General features: G+C 41.2%; 1 protein-coding gene across 1 annotated transcript in view; it reads right to left on the reverse strand.

Moving 5' to 3' along the window:
• The window catches only part of Nek10 (NIMA related kinase 10), a 181,546-nt gene that overhangs the window by 88,139 nt on the left and 75,522 nt on the right, over window positions 1–17,885 (reverse strand). The window contains exon 23 of the mRNA XM_057769925.1: window positions 15,028–15,103. Within this exon, the coding sequence (XP_057625908.1) occupies window positions 15,028–15,103 (76 nt within the window). The remainder of the gene's footprint in view (window positions 1–15,027; window positions 15,104–17,885) is intronic.

Raw genomic sequence — 17,885 nt, forward strand, 5'->3', positions numbered from 1 at the left:
CCTATATATATCCATCATCCATTCCATCCATCTATCCATCCCATCCATCTCATCCATCTCATCTATCCACCCACCCACCAATCCATCCATCCATTCAATCCATTCATCTATCTGTCCATCCATCCCATCCATCCATCCATCCATCCATCCATCTATCCTATCCATCCATTCAATCTATCCATCTATCCATCCATCTCATCCATCCATCTATCCACCCATCCATCTCATCCATCCATCCATTCAATCTATCTCATCCATCCATCCACTCAATCCATCTCATCCATCCATCTCATCTATCCATCCATCTATCCATCCATCAATCCAACCCATCATCCATCAATCCCAGATCTTATCCATCCATCTCTTAACAGTTCCACTATGTAAACTATAGTGATCTGCCCCCCACGATTCTCTTTCTCCCTCCTTCCTTCATACGCACACAAGGATACACACATCATTTCAGAGAGTAAAATTCAAGACCAGGAAAATTCAGCTTGCTGATCATCACAAAGAAAGAAGCAAAGCATTCAGCCTGCATCTGTACCATGTTCTCTTGGTGCTGAGGGAAGAGAATGCTGCCTAGTGAGCCCCAACTGCTTAGCCCACTGCTAGGGCTCCAGGGCACTGCTCGTATTTACAGACTTCAACTCTGCTACTAAAATAAGAACTGAATGCAGAGGAGACCACACAGGGAGGACACTTAAGCACATTGAGAGGCGTGGGCTTTATTCAGGAGCCAAGAAGGTGTTAGACCCAAAGTTAACCTGTAGGCCCCACCTTCCCAAACATCAGGTAACCTCCTGGGATTCTGGGAGTTGTAGTTCTTGAAAATAACAACAAAGCCTCATGGGAAAGTATGGTGGCCTACGGGTTTTGTCCATATAAGCCCCAATAACACATGCCTGGGAGCCAGTCACTCAGACAATTTTCAGGTGATGGTCCTGACCAAATTCTATCTCGGTCAATATTTAACATTAACATTAAAGCATCCTTTAATTTGGTCAAAATGGTTAAACTGTTTTTTGTTTTCTGGCAAATTTCAGGATTAACATATGGAGACCCCAGCAAGCCTAAATCCTGGGGACACCCCCACTCCACCCAACCCCATGCTTCCTGTTGTTGGTTCTTTGTTTTTCTGTTGTCTCTTTGGCTTTGTGTTTTGTCGTGTCTGTTCTATCTTTTATGTGCTCTGACTTGACGGTAGATGGTGCCACCTCAGCTGTGGCTCTCTTTAAGCAGCCACTGCTCCAACACCAGAGTAGTGTTGAACACAATCTGCAACAAAATCTCACATCCGAAAGTGTCAGTATGCTGGGGCTTTCATGGCATGGGATTCACAGAATACAACACTTGGGGCCAATGGGCAGTGTTCTCCAGGGAGGAAGCCAGTGGCAGCCAGCCCTGCTACAACATCACTGTGCCCACGAAAAAATGAACTCAGAAGCTCACAAGGTACCACTCCTCCCCTGAAACACCAGAGCTACAGGAAACGTTTTGTCTATTTTGTGTGTTGTTGCAAACATGGAGCAGCACAGAACTGCATCAGACTCAATTAAATATGGAAATTTATATGGCCACTGCATGTTTGTTTCTGGCTGATCTCAGATGTACGGATGTACTGTGTTCTATGTATCTTGATTGTAGATTAATGACTTACAAATTATTGGGTATGGTTAAAGATCTGTAACATCTGTAGCAAAAGTTCACTTAAAATTCATAACTTGGGGTTGGAGCCATCCTTGGAAGCAACATGTGGACTGCCTTCATCTTAACTAGGGCCACCATGTGGATAGTCGCCATTTTGACTAGGAAGAAAAGGGATATCATGGCTTCACCACCATCTTGACTGGGGGCAATTACATGGTATGAGCCAGGCAAGGAAACAACAGGTCTCTGGGGATACTTTCAAATTGGTATAAGATTTTTATGTAATTCCTGTGCTAAAAACCATGTTTGTATAATATAGGATTTTAAAACAATCCTTGTTTAATAAGGTATTCAAGCCGCACCTACCTGCTTTCATATGCAAGAACGTACCTTGTGCTCGCAGCCAAACTTTGCAACAGATTTTAAAGACATAAATGGGTTATGGGAAACAGTGGAAGCTTGTAAAATACAGCAGTATGGGAGTTCCCAAAGAGCACCCAGATGCAATGGCGGACCCTGGGAGCTTTGGAAATGTTGGAGCCATGTGAGAGCCACAAGAAATGCCAGCTGCAATGAAATGGAGCAGGCTGGAATCTAGAAGGAAGGCCATGTATATACTGAGGGTGGGGCCAAAGGGGTGATCCAAGCACTCAGGAAAACCCAAAGCATTGTGAATAAATACCAAATATTGAGCTTTTAATTCTTTACACTGTTGGAACTTGGCTTCCCCTTATCCAGATTATGAATGTACTCTATGCCTTCACTCTTGAAATAAAAGTGGCATTTTATTTTGATATTATCAGAACATACAGATAAGAGTTTTTAAACTTCTTTAAAAGGAAATTTTAGAGCTTTATACAAAATTTAAAAACTTGATATTAAAAGAAGCTCTAGCTATGTTTAAATGTACAAGGGCTAGAGGACATGTCTAAATTTACAAGATATTTCATTATGACATCTTTTTTAATATATGATCATGATGAATAGATAAATAAAAAGTTAAAACTTAGGGCCAAAACTAAACACCAGAGAATGGGATATTCCTATCTTATGATGCAATAAGACAGTGACCTAGGCAGTTTGACAAAGAACTTGGAAGCACTTCCTTATAGAATATCTCTCCTTAGTTCAGGTCTATTCAGGTCAATGGAGACTGATTTAAAGATGTATATCTAACCTCCCTGTTCTTGCTAGCATTCCTATGCTGTAATTATTTTGATAAACTGAGTCACACAGGGAACTGTTGTGCTCTGTAATATGGTGTATTATGTAGGGATTAGGAAAGTTTCCGGTCTCCATATGGACTACATTTAAAGTCATTTCTTGATACTAAAAATGCTTCAATTCAAAAATTGTTGTTTTTATTATAAACTGTTAAAGATGATTAAGCTTTGAGATGTTTGGGACTATCCTTAATAAATTTTTGCTGAATATGGCATTTAAGAAATTTATACTTATATAACAGAGACTCCCAGATCATAGCAGTGGCCCCCAAGGTCTCCAAGAAGACAACGAACTCAAAGACTGACAACTCCACCTAGACTGTGGCAATGCCGACCACTGAGAAGGATTGCCCCAATGCCTCCTCATTTGCAGCCAAGGCTAGCCCAAACTGTGGACAAACAAGACACTGGAGAGCTGATTGCCCCACTTCACCTAGACAAAGTGAGGTCACTTCCTCCCATAATCATGCTCCACAAGAAAGTTTCACACCTTCCAGGCCTGGCAGCCATGGCTGTTGTCCTGATATCCCTGCACTGAATGCCACGGGGACCACAAGAACCTGCTCAAGTCTCTGGTCACACCGATGGCTAGGCTAACTGTAACTTTGTTAGCCAGTCAACGGCAGACAATCAGCTCCTTCCCCCAAGGCTGCAGCTGCCTTGTTAGCTCGTTAGTTAGTGAAACTCCTAGGTTTCTTGTTTTAAAAAAAGACAGACAGGTTGGCTTTGTTCACAGGTTTCATATTGAACAGATTCCAGAGGTGACTTTCCACTAAAAAAAAAAAACCTTTGCAATGACTGTCCCCAGTGATACCTTGTGTCTCTGGTGAATGAGTGAAGTCCATGCATGGTCTAAGTTCTGGTGGTCTAAGAAAAAGTTCTGATAAGAAAAAGGGTCTGAGGATGTAAAAACATAAATAAGTTCTCAGGGTCTTGAAAAATGATTTAAGATATATAAATATCAACTATAAAGACATTATTACACTGAAATTTCAACGGTTCAAAATTTTATCATTGACAACTAGACTTCTGATAAACTGGTATAGCACTGACTATTCACTGTTCAGTCACAAGCTCAGGGTTTTAAGTTTCCTTTGATTATCTTCTAACATAGAATGAACTAAAGGTGCCTTTTATTGGGCTAAAATGTATATCAGACTCTCTATACTTAAGAAAAAGATGTTCATGCTTTTTAACCCAAAGCCATAGCCTTTGCTCTGACTCAAAGGTGTAAATCGGATCCATGCTCTACGGACGCCCAATAGTGCTCTTCTACAATGTCGATTTCAATAGAATTGTGAGGTTATAGATCAGAAACTTTCATATCCTTTAGTAGACTAAAATTCAGATAAGCTTCAAAAAATCCAAAACGGGTTATAAAGCTTGGCTCCACCTGACACAGGTGAATCAAGAAAGTTCCAAATGCAAGGTTCTTCTTTAAGTTCCTGCGTTTTAACTTCTGTTCCTAGTCTCTATTCATCTCGGCAGACTGCCACCTGACAGACAGACACACTGACCAGGGAGCATCTGCCACCTGACAGACAGATATACTGACCAGGGAGCATCTGCCACCTGACAAACAGATACACTGACCTGGGAGCACCTGCCACCTGACAGACAGACACACTGACCAGGGAGCATCTGCCACCTGACAGACAGACACACTGACCAGGGAGCATCTGCAAACTGCAAGCTGTTGAGCTCTGGATTGGCTGAAAGCTGATGGGAACCAGTCCAGCCAATGTGATTGCTCCCTGCCTCTTCACCTGGATCAGCTAATCAAAAGCTTCTGACAAATGTCCCATCGCCCAGCCTTTGACTAGCCGTTCAGCTTTCCTGAGCCCTGACAAACTATGCCCCAGTTTAGCCAGAAGCAGTTACAGAAGAGAGCACATCATTCCTGCCCCATAGAAGCTGAAAACATTAAGTCAAAAGGAAACTCCCTGACATAGAAGACAAAATGGCTACCTATAATGCCAATTGATATACCAGGGGAAAATGAACTCAGATTTACAAACAGGGAGATACATCAACTAAAATTGTTCTACAGTATGATAGGACACTTGGCCTGCTTTATACAGAACAAAGAAATATCCATCACAGGACCTCCGTCCCTTCCTTGTGCTTCTGCTAATTACTGTTGGCTCTTATAACATTGATACAATAATTGAATGATTATTCCTATGTGGGTACCATTAAACTAATGGTTATTAGATCCAAATGTAAACCATTACCCATCATAGAGCCAAGGGTTTGATCCAGAACACAATTTGAGGGGAAATCTTACACCTGAGGTTATTCATGCAGACTCATGCAGCAGGCAGGACGGCAAGTGCTGAGGCCCAAGAGGCGGGCTATGGCTGTCCACGTTAGATTCAGGCTCCTTCGCTTACAAGATGCGTGACATTAAAAAAGAAAGCTTGACCTCACTCCCCTAAGGTTACTGGGGAGCGTAGTCCTCATCTCATCAGAGGCCTGAAGATTAAAACACGGGGCAGGCCTGCCACCCAGTAAGCTCTGTATGGGTGTGTAATCCCTGCAAGTAAAGCTCCGTGGTGAGCGGCAGATGAACGGTGCAGGGACACCTCCAATACCTGCTCTCCACTTAGCAGCTTCTGTTTGAATCCAGGGGACCACGTGACCTATTCCTCTGAGTCTTTAAGATGTACTTAGAATTTAATTTATGCAATTAGATTCTGAGTTGCCTCAAAATCCTCTGCTATCTAACCTAAGTGGGTAATAAAGCCTCTGTCTCTCTCCCTCTGTTTCTCTTTTCTTCCTACTCCAACGAGTGTGTGTGTGTGTGTGTGTGGTGAATGCCTATGAATTTTCAAGAGATGGGAGAGGTCAAGACCAGAGAGAGATAACATTATTTAGATAATCTTATCCACACACAAAAAGTCTAACAGAGATAGTTACTGACAAACACTCCCGGCACAGCAGCTCCGAGCACACTGGAGACAGCTCTGCCCTGCAGCTCCCAGCACGCTGGAGACAGCTCTGCCCTGCAGCTCCCAGCACGCTGGAGACAGCTCTGCCCTGCAGCTCCCAGCACGCTGGAGACAGCTCTGCCCTGCAGCTCCCAGCACGCTGGAGACAGCTCTGCCCTGCAGCTCCCAGCACGCTGGAGACAGCTCTGCCCTGCAGCTCCCAGCACACTGGAGACAGCTCTGCCCTGCAGCTCCCAGCACACTGGAGACAGCTCTGCCCTGCAGCTCCCAGCACACTGGAGACAGCTCTACTCTGCAGGTTTCTGACTCTGCACTCTAAGAAGAGTTTCCTTTCATCTTGAAATTCTCTGCTTCTTGGTCTGGTTGTCATAAAAACCCTGAAGCAGTCACTAAGGGACCAAAAATATCGACCCGAGAGGGTGGAGGAAGAAAGGAGCTACGGATGAACACGGAAAAGAGTGCACCCCCCTGTAATGATCATGGAGCAAATGCGATTCTTAGGGTCGTCTCTTCTGTTTTTTCCCATAAGTACCAACCACCTCCAGTCGTAACAATAATTCAGCTTCGGCAAGCTCATAGAGCTAGACATGTATGCTAGACGTCATGCATGAACGTCACATTGGATTTTACAACAGGCCAAAGAGATGGGCAGTGTGTTTATTATGTCCATACTGTAGACAAGGAAATGGAGACCAGAGTTTTACAGTCCAATTTAAAACCAGGCATTCTAATTCCAGTCTGTGTGTCCCATGGTCAGTCCCCAGCCCCCATCAGTACAGTCTGTGTGTCCTACGGTCAGCCCCCACCTCCATTAGTACAGTCTGTGTGTCCTACAGTCAGCCCCCACCTCCATCAGTACAGTCTGTGTGTCCCATGGTCAGTCCCCAGCCCCCATCAGTACAGCCTGTGTGTCCTACGAACAGCCCCTCCATCAGTACAGCCTGTGTGTCCTACAGCCAGCCCCTCCATCAGTACAGCCTGTGTGTCCTACAGCCAGCCCCTCCATCAGCACAGTCTGTGTGTCCTACGGCCAGCCCCCAGCCTCCATCAGTACAGCCTGTGTGTCCTACGGCCAGCCCCTCCATCAGTACAGCCTGTGTGTCCTATGGTCAGCCCGCAGCCTCCATCAGTACAGCCTGTGTGTCCTACAGCCAGCCCCTCCATCAGCACAGTCTGTGTGTCCTACAGCCAGCCCCCAGCCTCCATCGCTACTCTACCCTTATTCTGCAGGTTCCTCCTTGCCATTTCCCTAAGAACGATGTGTCGAGTATACAAGAATATTTGTCTCAATAATTCCAAATCATTCCAATCTTTTAGCCTACTCAATGCCATTATTTGCTGTCCCTGTAACTGTGGAAACTCTAAAAATAGAATAAATAGAAAAATAAACTAACACAGACATGGTGCCACTTGAGGCGCCATGGAGCCCAAGCGAAGGAAGTCCATGAAGCCACCTCATTAGCGCACCAGACTTTCACCCACCATCATATGGAATGGCTTGACCTAATTTTAGTTAGATCGCCTCACTTCAAAATATTTACTAAGATTCTGCCAGTCCCACGGTAGGCCCTGGGGAGACAGTGGTATACAATAGCTCAAAACTATGCAGCTAAAATGGGGTTGCTTCTCACCTATGATAAGGCCACCTCCCAGAGGCCTTTGTAAGTTGAAAAAGTTTTAAGCCAAAAAATGAATATCACACTTCACCTCATTTGTGCATGGCAAAGTTTAGACCAGTGGTTCTCAACCTGTGGGTCGCAACCCCTGTGGAAACCTTCTGTCTCAAAAAAAAAAGCCACCATATTTATGATTCATAACAGTAGCAAAATTGCAGTTATAAAGTAGTAATGAAAATGAATTTATAATAGGGATTACCACAACATGAGGAACTGCATAAGGAAGGTGGGGAACCACAGACTTAGATCCATGGAACTGTGCAAAGAACTGGCCTCAATTGTGTGGCTGCCTGAAAGCTGGGGCTCAGCCTAAAGACTCAACCCAGAAGCTCACAAGAAAGAAAAGGTTCAAAGGCAGTTCCACTGGATGTATGCCACTTTTGTCCTGTCGCTAAATTATAAGACCTTACACTGGGGTCCACCTGTATAACACAAGGTTAGAGAGAGGTAAGATGCAGGGGCTGGATCTATAGGGACACAGGTGACCAGAGCGAACATGTGGGCTGCAGTGGCATCAGAGCAGAGGCCAGGTGGAGAGAGGAAGCCAGTCCCAAAGGATGCACACTTTAAAAAACTGAACAAACAGTCAGTGGGGAGGAGAATGATGAAGGAAGATGTCTTACAGGGGAAAAAAAACAACCAAAAACCAAAAAACAGTTTTCACTGGGCAGTGGTGGTGCATGCCTTTAATCCTAGCCCTCAGGAGGCAGAGACATGCAGATCTCTGTGAGTTCAAGGTCAGGCTGGTCCTCAAAGTGAATTCTAGGACAGCAAGGGCTACACGGAGAAACCTGTCTTAAAAAAACAAAAAAAAAGAATGGCTTTCTTCCAAGCTCAAGACTCAAGGCATTATTTATAATTATGAGGTCCCCTCTCTCTGAGGATTTACAGTCAGGTACTGTTCATGAGGAGAAAGGGTCTCTCTCGTAAAGCCTCCCCTCTCCCTGAGAACTGATAAGGCAGTTCTTAGTTGCAATGGAAGACGGCACCATTAGAGCGACTGGTAGGCTGTCCATGTTCCTGTAAGCCCCTCTCAACTCATGGGATCATAAAACCAGAAATGAACTGGGAAGAAAAAGAGGGTCCACAGATGGGAGAAGGATGAAAGAGGGTGTTAAATGGAGAGTGTGGTCAAAATACATTATACATATACATATATAGAGAGATGGATAGATAGAGATATGAAAGTGTCAGAATGAAATCCATCATTATGTATAATTAATATATGCAAATAAAAACACATGAAAGATTCCCCAGGAAAACTGTTAAGTGATAAATACTTCAGCAAATACCAGGACATAAAATCAACATACAAAACTCAGTAGCTTTTCTATTTACCAATAATGAACTTGCCAAGAAGAAAATCAGGAGGGGAAAATTCCATTTATAATAGCTTCAAAATAATAGTGAAAAAATACAGGAATAGACCTGACCAAGGAGATAAAAGACCTGTACATCAATCATTCTAAAACACTGTGAGGGAGGGGGTGAGGAGGTGATGTAGCAGTAAGCGCACTGATGCTCTTGCAGAGGACCTGGGTTTGGTTCCTCGGGGTGGAGCACAACCTGCTAGAACTGCAATTCTAGAAAAACCTGGTGCCCTCTTCTGGCCTCTGCAGGCATGAGGCACACATGGTGCATGTACATACTTGCAAGCAGACACTTAGACACATAAAAAAAAAAAAAAAAAAGCACACCGTGGTAGAAAGAATAAAGCCAGACGTGACTGAGATGTTTGCAAGCCTGTCTGTGTGGCTTTACTAGTCACAATAGCCAAGATGTGGAGTAAGTCTAGATATCTGTCAACTGATAAACTGATGAAGAAAAATGAAGTATATATGTGTGTGCGTGAGAGAGAGAGAGAGAGAGAGAGAGAGAGAGAGAGAATTTTATTCCACTATAAACTGTGACATTTCAGCAAGAGAAGCCAAGAGAACTGGAGAACATTACTAGTCAGCCTTAGAAAGATGACTAGAACTTAGGTTCTCTCATCTGCAAAATCCATATTTGAATGAATGAAAAAAATGAATGAATGGCATTAAGTAGAAGAGGGTTGTGAGATGGGGAGGAAGGGTGTAATGGGGAGGAATAATAAGGGAGGATAAAAAAGTAAAAAGACAAGCATTTTCTCTCACTCAATTCTACATACATATATATTTGCACACACACACTATATATATATATATATATATATATATATATATATATATGTATATATATGAGCAGAATGAATGAGACTAACAAGGGATGGATGAGATGGGGCAAGTCTGGGCAAGGTAAAATGATACATAAAACACATACACACATGTATATACATATATGCATGTACACGTGTGTGTCATAAAGAAATCCAGTATTTCGTACACTAAAATCCTGGTTTGAATTAAAATATTAGCATTCTGAATTTAGTTTTATATATCCTGGCAATAAAAATTTAATATTAAATATGACTAACTGAAATTTAACTCTGTATCTCAATGTCATGTAATTTTGGTAGTAAGATCTGTTGAGACAAAATGTGTAAAGAGTTAATGTTTTGTGACTGAATTATCCCCAGAATGAGTACTGAGGGGGTCAGCCTTGTGCTTAAGGAGTTAAACAGGAAGATCAACTCGGGTGTTTAAGAAATGCTGGCAGCCTTACAGAAAGTAATTGAAGGAAAATCACAACCCAAGGAGTTCAACAATGCCCACAATAACTCAGACATCTAATGACCCTTCACCAGCACAACCCGAAGAAGGGAAACACACAAACTCTACTACCAAAAAAGAAAGAAAGAAAGAAAGAAAGAAAGAAAGAAAGAAAGAAAGAAAGAAAGAAAGAAAGAAAGAAAGAAAGAAAGAAAGAAAGATGACCGGAGTTAACAACCACTGGTCATTAATATCACTTAATATCAATGGACTCAACTCACCTATAAAGAGGCACAGGCTAAGAGATTGAATACGAAAACAGGATCCAACATTCTGCTGTTTACAAGAAACACACCTCAACCACAAAGACAGACATCTACTCAGAGTAAAGGGCTGGGAAAAGGTTTATCAAGCAAACGGACCTAAGAAACAAGCAGGTGAGGCCATAATAATTTCTAACAAAGTTGACTTCAAACTAAAATCAATCAGAAGAGATGGAGAGGGACATTTTTTACTCATAATAGGAACAATTCATCAGGACAAAGTCTCAATCCTGAATATCTATGCCCCTAATATAAAAGCACCAACTTATGTAAAAGAAACATTACTAAAACTCAAGGCAGTCATCAAACCACACACACTAATAGTAGGAGATTTCAACACTCCTCTCTCACCAATGGACAGGTCAATCAGACAGAAACCTAACAGAGAAATAAGAGGATTAAGGGAGGTAATGAATCAAATGGACTTAACAGACATCTATAGAACATTCCACCCAAATAGGAAAGAATATACCTTCTTCTCTGCAGCTCATGGAACCTTCTCGAAAATTGACCACATACTCGGTAACAAATCAAACTTACACAATTACAAAAAAATATTAGTAACTGCCTGTGTCTTATCAGATCACCATGGATTAAAGTTAGAATTCAACAACAATGCTACCCCCAGAAAGCCTACAAACTCATGGAAACTGGACAGTTAACTACTGAACCACACCTGGGTCAAGGAAGAAATAAAGAAAGAAATTAAAGTCTTTCTTGAATTCAATGAAAACAAAGACTCAACATACTCAAACCTATAGGACACTATGAAAGCAGTGCTAAGAGGAAAGTTAACAGCACTAAGTGCCCACTTAAAGAAAACGGAGCTCTGTGAGTTCGAGGCCAGCCTGGTCTACAAGAGCTAGTTTCAGGACAGGAACCAAAAGCTACGGAGAAACCTTGTCTCGAAAAATCCAAAAAAAAAAAAAAAAGAAAAAGAAAAAGAAAGAAAGAAAGAAAGAAAAGGGAGAAAGCACACATTGGAGACTTAACAGCCCACCTGAAAGCTCTAGAAAAAAAAAGAAGCAGACTCACCTAGGAGGAGTAGAAGACTGGAAATAATCAAACTGAGGGCTGAAATCAACAAAATAGAAACACAGAAAACAATCCAAAGAACCAATGAAACAAAAAGCTGGTTCTTGGAGAAAATCAACAAGATTGATAAACCCCTATCCAAACTAATCAAACGGCGGAGAGAGAATACGCAAATTAACAAGATCAGAAATGAAAAGGGAGACATAACCACAGACACAGAGGAAATTCAGAGAATCATTAGATCTTACTACAAAAGCCTGTATGCCACAAAATTGGAAAATGTAAAAGAAATGGACACTTCTTTAGATAAGTACCATATACCAAAGGTAACCAGGACCAGATGAACAATCTAAATAGACCTGTTAGTCGCGAAGAATTAGAAGTTGTTATAAAAAAACCTCCCTACCAAAAAAAGCCCAGGTCCAGACGGCTTCAATGCAGAATTCTACCAGAACTTCCAAGAAGACCTAATACCTATACTCCTTAATGTATTTCACAATATAGAAACAGAGAAGTCATTGCCAAATTCCTTTTATGAAGCTGCAGTTACTCTTATACCAAAACCACTCAAAGACCCAACCAAGAAAGAGAACTACAGGCCAATCTCCCTCATGAACATCGATGCGAAAATCCTCAATAAAATACTGGCAAACCGAATCCAAAAACACATTAGAAAAATTATCCATTATGATCAAGTAGGCTTCATCCCAGGAATGCAGGACTGGTTCAACATATGAAAATCTATCAATGTAATCCATCATATAAATAAACTGAAAGAAAAATCCATATGATCATTTTATTAAATGCTGAAAAAGCGTTTGACAAAATTCAACATCCCTTTATAAAGGTCTTAGAGAGATTAGGGATACAAGGGTCGTACCTAACTATAATAAAAGCTATTTATAGCAAGCCGACAGCTAACATCAAATTAAATGGAGAGAAACTCAAAGCCATCCCACTAAAATCAGGAACACGACAAGGATGTCCACTCTCTCCATACCTCTTCAATATAGTGCTTGAAGTTCTAGCAAGAGCAATAAGACAACATAAGGGAATCAAAGGGATTCAAATTGGAAAGGAAGAAGTTAAACTTTCATTATTTGCAGATGATATGATAGTGTACATAAGCGACCCCAAAAACTCTAGCAAAGAACTCCTACAGTTGATAAACACCTTTAGTAGCGTGGCAGGATACAAGATCAATTGCAAAAAATCAGTTGCCTTCCTATACACAAAGGATAAGGAAGCAGAGAGGGAAATCAGAGAAGCATCACCCTTCACGATAGCCACAAATAACATAAAATATCTTGGGGTAACTCTAACCAAGGAAGTGAAGGATCTACTTGACAAGAACTTGAAGTCTTTGAAGAAAGAAATTGAGGAGGATACCAGAAAATGGAAGGATCTCCCTTGCTCTTGGATTGGGAGGGTCAACATAGTAAAAATGGCAATTCTACCAAGGGCAATTTATAGATTCAATGCAATCCCCATTAAAATCCCATCAAAATTCTTCACAGATCTTGAGAGGACATTAATCAACTTTATATGGAAAAACAAAAAACCCAGGATAGCCAAAACAATCTTATACAATAAAGGAACTTCTGGAGGCATTACCATTCCTGACTTCAAACTCAATTACAGAGCTTCAGTATTGAAAACAGCTTGGTATTGGCATAAAAACAGAGAAGTCGATCAATGGAATCGAGTACAAGACCCTGATTTTAACCCACAAACCTATGAACACCTCATTTTTGATAAAGGAGCTAAAAGTATTCAATGGAAGAAAGAAAGCATCTTCAACAAATGGTGCTGGCAGAATTGGTTGTCAACCTGTAGAAGAATGAAAATAGATCCATATCTATCGCCATGCACAAAACTCAAGTCCAAATGGATTAAAGACCTCAATATCAGTCTGAACACACTGAACCTGATAGAAGAAAAAGTGGGAAGTACTCTACAACATATGGGCACAGGAGATCACTTCCTACATACATCCCAGCAGCACAGACATTAAGGACAACATTGAATAAATGGGACCTCCTGAAACTGAGAAGCTTCTGTAAAGCAAAGGACACTGTCACTAAGACAAAAGGGCAACCCACTGACTAGGAGAAGATCTTCACCAACCCTGCAACAGACAAAGGTCTGATCTCCAAAATATATAAAGAACTCAAGAAACTAGACTTTAAAATGCTAATTAACCCAATTAAAAAATGGGGCACTGAATTGAACAGAGAATTCTCAACAGAAGAAATTCAAATGGCCAAAAGACACTTAAGGTCATGCTCAACCTCCTTAGCGATAAGGGAAATACAAATTAAAACAACTTTGAGATACCATCTTACACCTGTCAGAATGGCTAAAATCAAGAACATCAATGATAGCCATTGCTGGAGAGGTTGTGGAGTAAGGGGCACACTTATCCATTGCTGGTAGGAATGCAAACTTGTGCAACCACTTTGGAAATCAGTGTGGTGATTTCTCAGGAAATTTGGGATCAACCTACCCCAAGATCCAGTAATACCACTCTTGGGAATATACCCAAGAGATGCCCTATCATATGACAAAGGCATTTGTTCAACTATGTTCATAGCAGCATTGTTTGTTATAGCCAGAACCTGGAAACAACCTAGATGCCCTTCAATGGAAGAATGGATGAAGAAATGCTGGTAAGGTCAGCAGCATCTCTCCATCTTCCCACGACCCAGTTTCCAAAGTAAAAGAAGCAGTTCTAGCAAGACAGACAGAAGGCTGCCCTCAGCAGGCATTTCTCTAAATGCTCCATAAAGAGACTTTGCAAAGTAGCATTGCTGCTCCCAGACAAGTTCCCAACATGCCTTAGGATCATTCTAGCTCTCTCCCTAGGATGCAGTGTTTAACCATTGGTTAGATGGGGAAAACTGGAGACTTGTTGGTCGTTTGTTAAATGAGAGCTCAGAATATTTCTCTGAGAAAACATTATTTTACTCCACACATGTTTACCAGGGTAGGGGCCATGTGACAAGTCCCATAAGGGTCTGGCAAAGGAACCTTCATGGTGTGCACAGTGTGTTGCAAGTGTCTCTCTGATAATCTCAACAGAGCACTCCCTTATCCAGCCTCTGGGACAGGGATCAAAGCACCTGCCTTGTCATCTGCTCGAGATGCAACAGCATTGACTCAGTCCCTGTAACTGTCCAGCTCCCGGACAGGGAAGAGGACACAGAAATCCTTCCCCAGGTACGAAGATACCCGGTCACTGCGTGCAAGTCATGGGATGCTCGTGGTGTCCTGCGGGCAGCTCATGCCCTCATTCATCTGCAGATTGTGTGTCAGGATTGATTATTTTAATGGAAAGTTAGAGAATGTAGTCCCTCAAAGGAATATAAATAGGCTCTAAATACACATGATACACAATTCTTTTCTTGTGAACTACCTAGGGACCCAAAACTTACTCAATAATCTTCCTTTTCAAACTCTATTCTCTTTGCAAGCAAGAACAGTAACAGAAGTTCAAAATTGTTAAGTGTGCCACTGGAGAGTTATAAAACAATTATCCTTACCAAGAATAGAGGATCGTTCCCACCACAGACGTGAGCTTACTGCTTTCCTGTTTTTGCTTTGCCAGTCCAAAGTCAGCTACAATTCACAAAACAGAGCAACGTGTTACTGTCTTTCCCCAGGATTAGCAGGCCCTAGTGTCTGACACTCTGCAAGGTCACTAGTGTCCTCTCTATGCATTCACAGAGTGTCCCCCACATCTTCTGTCCACCCCCAATCTTAGTTCACATATATTCTACCATACTGTGCTCTGTAAACTGACAGACACAATGGGATTCATCTTTGTAAAATACTCTAAAGCCAGTCTTGCTCACTGAAGCAGATGGAAGTCTTGTTGATCTTGTGAGTTTTACTTTACTGGTCTCAAATACTTAGTAAGACTGTAGCAGTTATGCATATAGCTGTGTCAAAGCTGCATCTGAGGGGGGAAAAGTGGATGTGGTGGCTGAGCCTGTGATCCCAGCTCAAAAAACGAGACAGGGCAGCATGCGTTAACCAGTGAGACCCTGTCCCAAAGAACAATCAAAGAGAAGATAAAAGAAGAAATTGGTCAAAACAGCTAAAAATGGACAGCTGAAATTGAAAAATAATAATCTTATTTGCTGTCCCTGTAACTGTGGAAACTCTAAAAATAGAATAAATAGGGGGTGGGGGAGGGGGAGGGAATGGGAGGTGGTGGCGGGGAAGAGGCAGAAATCTTTAATAATTTAATTAATTAATTAATAAAAAAATCAGCAAGAAAAAAAAAAGGATGCTATGATATATTTTCTAATAAATGACAGGCATGCAAATGTTATGACAATTTTTTAAATATATATTATATATTATATATTTTTTAAATATATATTATATATTTTTTAAATATATATTTTTTAAATATATATATGTTATATATATTTTATAAATATATATTATATGTGTTTTATAAATATATTATATATTATAAATATATATTATAAGTATATATTTTATAAATATATATTATATATATTATAAATATATATTATAAATATATATTTTATAAATATATATTATATATATATATAATCTGAGCCTCCGTGACTAGATTCTTGAAGTCCCAGCACTTAGGAGCTAAGGCAGTAAAACCAAGAGTTCAAGACCAGATTGGGTACACAGTGAGATCCCATCTCAAGGAGGGAAAAGAGGAAAGAGAGGGAAGTGGAGGTGAGGGACGAGAGGGTGGTGAAGGGGAAGGAAGGATAGGGGAGGTGAGGGCAAGGAAAGAGAGAAAACAGTAAAATATGGTAATCCTGAACAGCCACCATGAAGATCTGAGAACCTGAAATTAAATAGCAATTATTGGCACTAACTCGCCATATCTGCAAAAAAAATAAGTATTAAAATAGCATAGCATAGTAGCATAGTGGAAACTAGTGCAACAGTAAAATTAAATAATTCAATATTGAAATTTTATATATTACATAAAACTATATGAGTACAATATTTAATAACTGGTTGTGGGCAGCCAAAGGAGCCTTACGTGAATATATAAAGAGTGAGCATATGAAATCCTGAATGAATGCGTATTGTTGACACAGGCCACGACCAATGCCCTAACCCATGGGAAATTGTCAAAGCCTCCCTCCGGCCTGAGTGCAAACGTTAGCAATGTGTACAAGTGTTTACTAACCATTGACCAGTGTGTGCAAAGAAGTCCACCGCAGCTTCTTCCTCCCTGATGTTTACAGCCCGAGACTGCTGCCCACGGAGACCTACTCCTACATCTAAGTCATTCTCTCGACTCTGAACAACACACAGTCTAAGTTCAGACAAGTTGCTGCCTGTCCATCAGAGTGCATGCAGGCCATCTAACCCAAGCTTTTCTTCACCTGTGTGTCTGGTTTTTCTTTAGTGTCTGTTCTTCGTTCTCCTGCCTTCCCCATCAGGTGTCCAGGACCAAGCCACGCTGGACACGAAGACTGGTGATAATTTGTTTTTTCACTTAAAATAGTACATTCTGAGTCAGGGTCTTGTGTACCTCAGAGATGACCTTCACCTCTGGTGCAAAATGCACTATGTGGCTAAGGATGACCTTGAACTTCTGATCCTCCTCAATGTCCAAAGTGCTGGAATTATAGACATGAGCCACCTGCCCGTTTATGCTGAGCTTTGAGTTCAGGGCTTTGACATGGAAGTCTCTATGAGCTGAGTCACATAACAGCCCTAACATAACATATTTTTGACAAATGTAGAATTGCACATGTACAGGGTACAGTATGATAATTCAATAGATGTATTGATATCTACATATAATACCCATTAAGATCAAGATAATTTGTATTTTTCTTACTTTTGATTTAAATTAACTTTTAGTTTATAGATAAAAACAAAAATTATAGAGCCGGGCAGTGGTGGCGCACGCCTTTAATCCCAGCACTCGGGAGGCAGAGGCAGGCAGATCTCTGTAAGTTCGAGGCCAGCCTGGTCTACAAAGGGAGTTCCAGGAAAGGCTCCAAAGCTACAGAGAAACCCTGTCTCGAAAAACAAAACAAAACAAAAAAACAAAAATTATAAATATCAATGGCCTAATGCTATACTTTGATCTGTGTACATATTATATAGTGTTTGAATCAGGTGAAACACATTCATTTGTGGTAGAAACATCTAAAATTTTTTCTTCCAGCCTTCTGAGTTCCAATATATAAACAGAGTCTGACTTATTTTACCCGTCCTTCTCTTTACCCATCCTTCTCTCCCTCATCTCCTCAGTCTCCGGTCCTCACTACTCTCCATAGTTCAAATGATGCACGCTCTCACACGCCATGTACAAATGACTCCTGGGACACTTGTTCTTCTATGCCTTGCTTACTTCACGACACGGTCTGTATCTATCCATGTT

This window comes from Chionomys nivalis, chromosome 5, assembly GCF_950005125.1.
Source record: "Chionomys nivalis chromosome 5, mChiNiv1.1, whole genome shotgun sequence".
In the NCBI taxonomy this organism is placed as follows: domain Eukaryota; kingdom Metazoa; phylum Chordata; class Mammalia; order Rodentia; family Cricetidae; genus Chionomys; species Chionomys nivalis.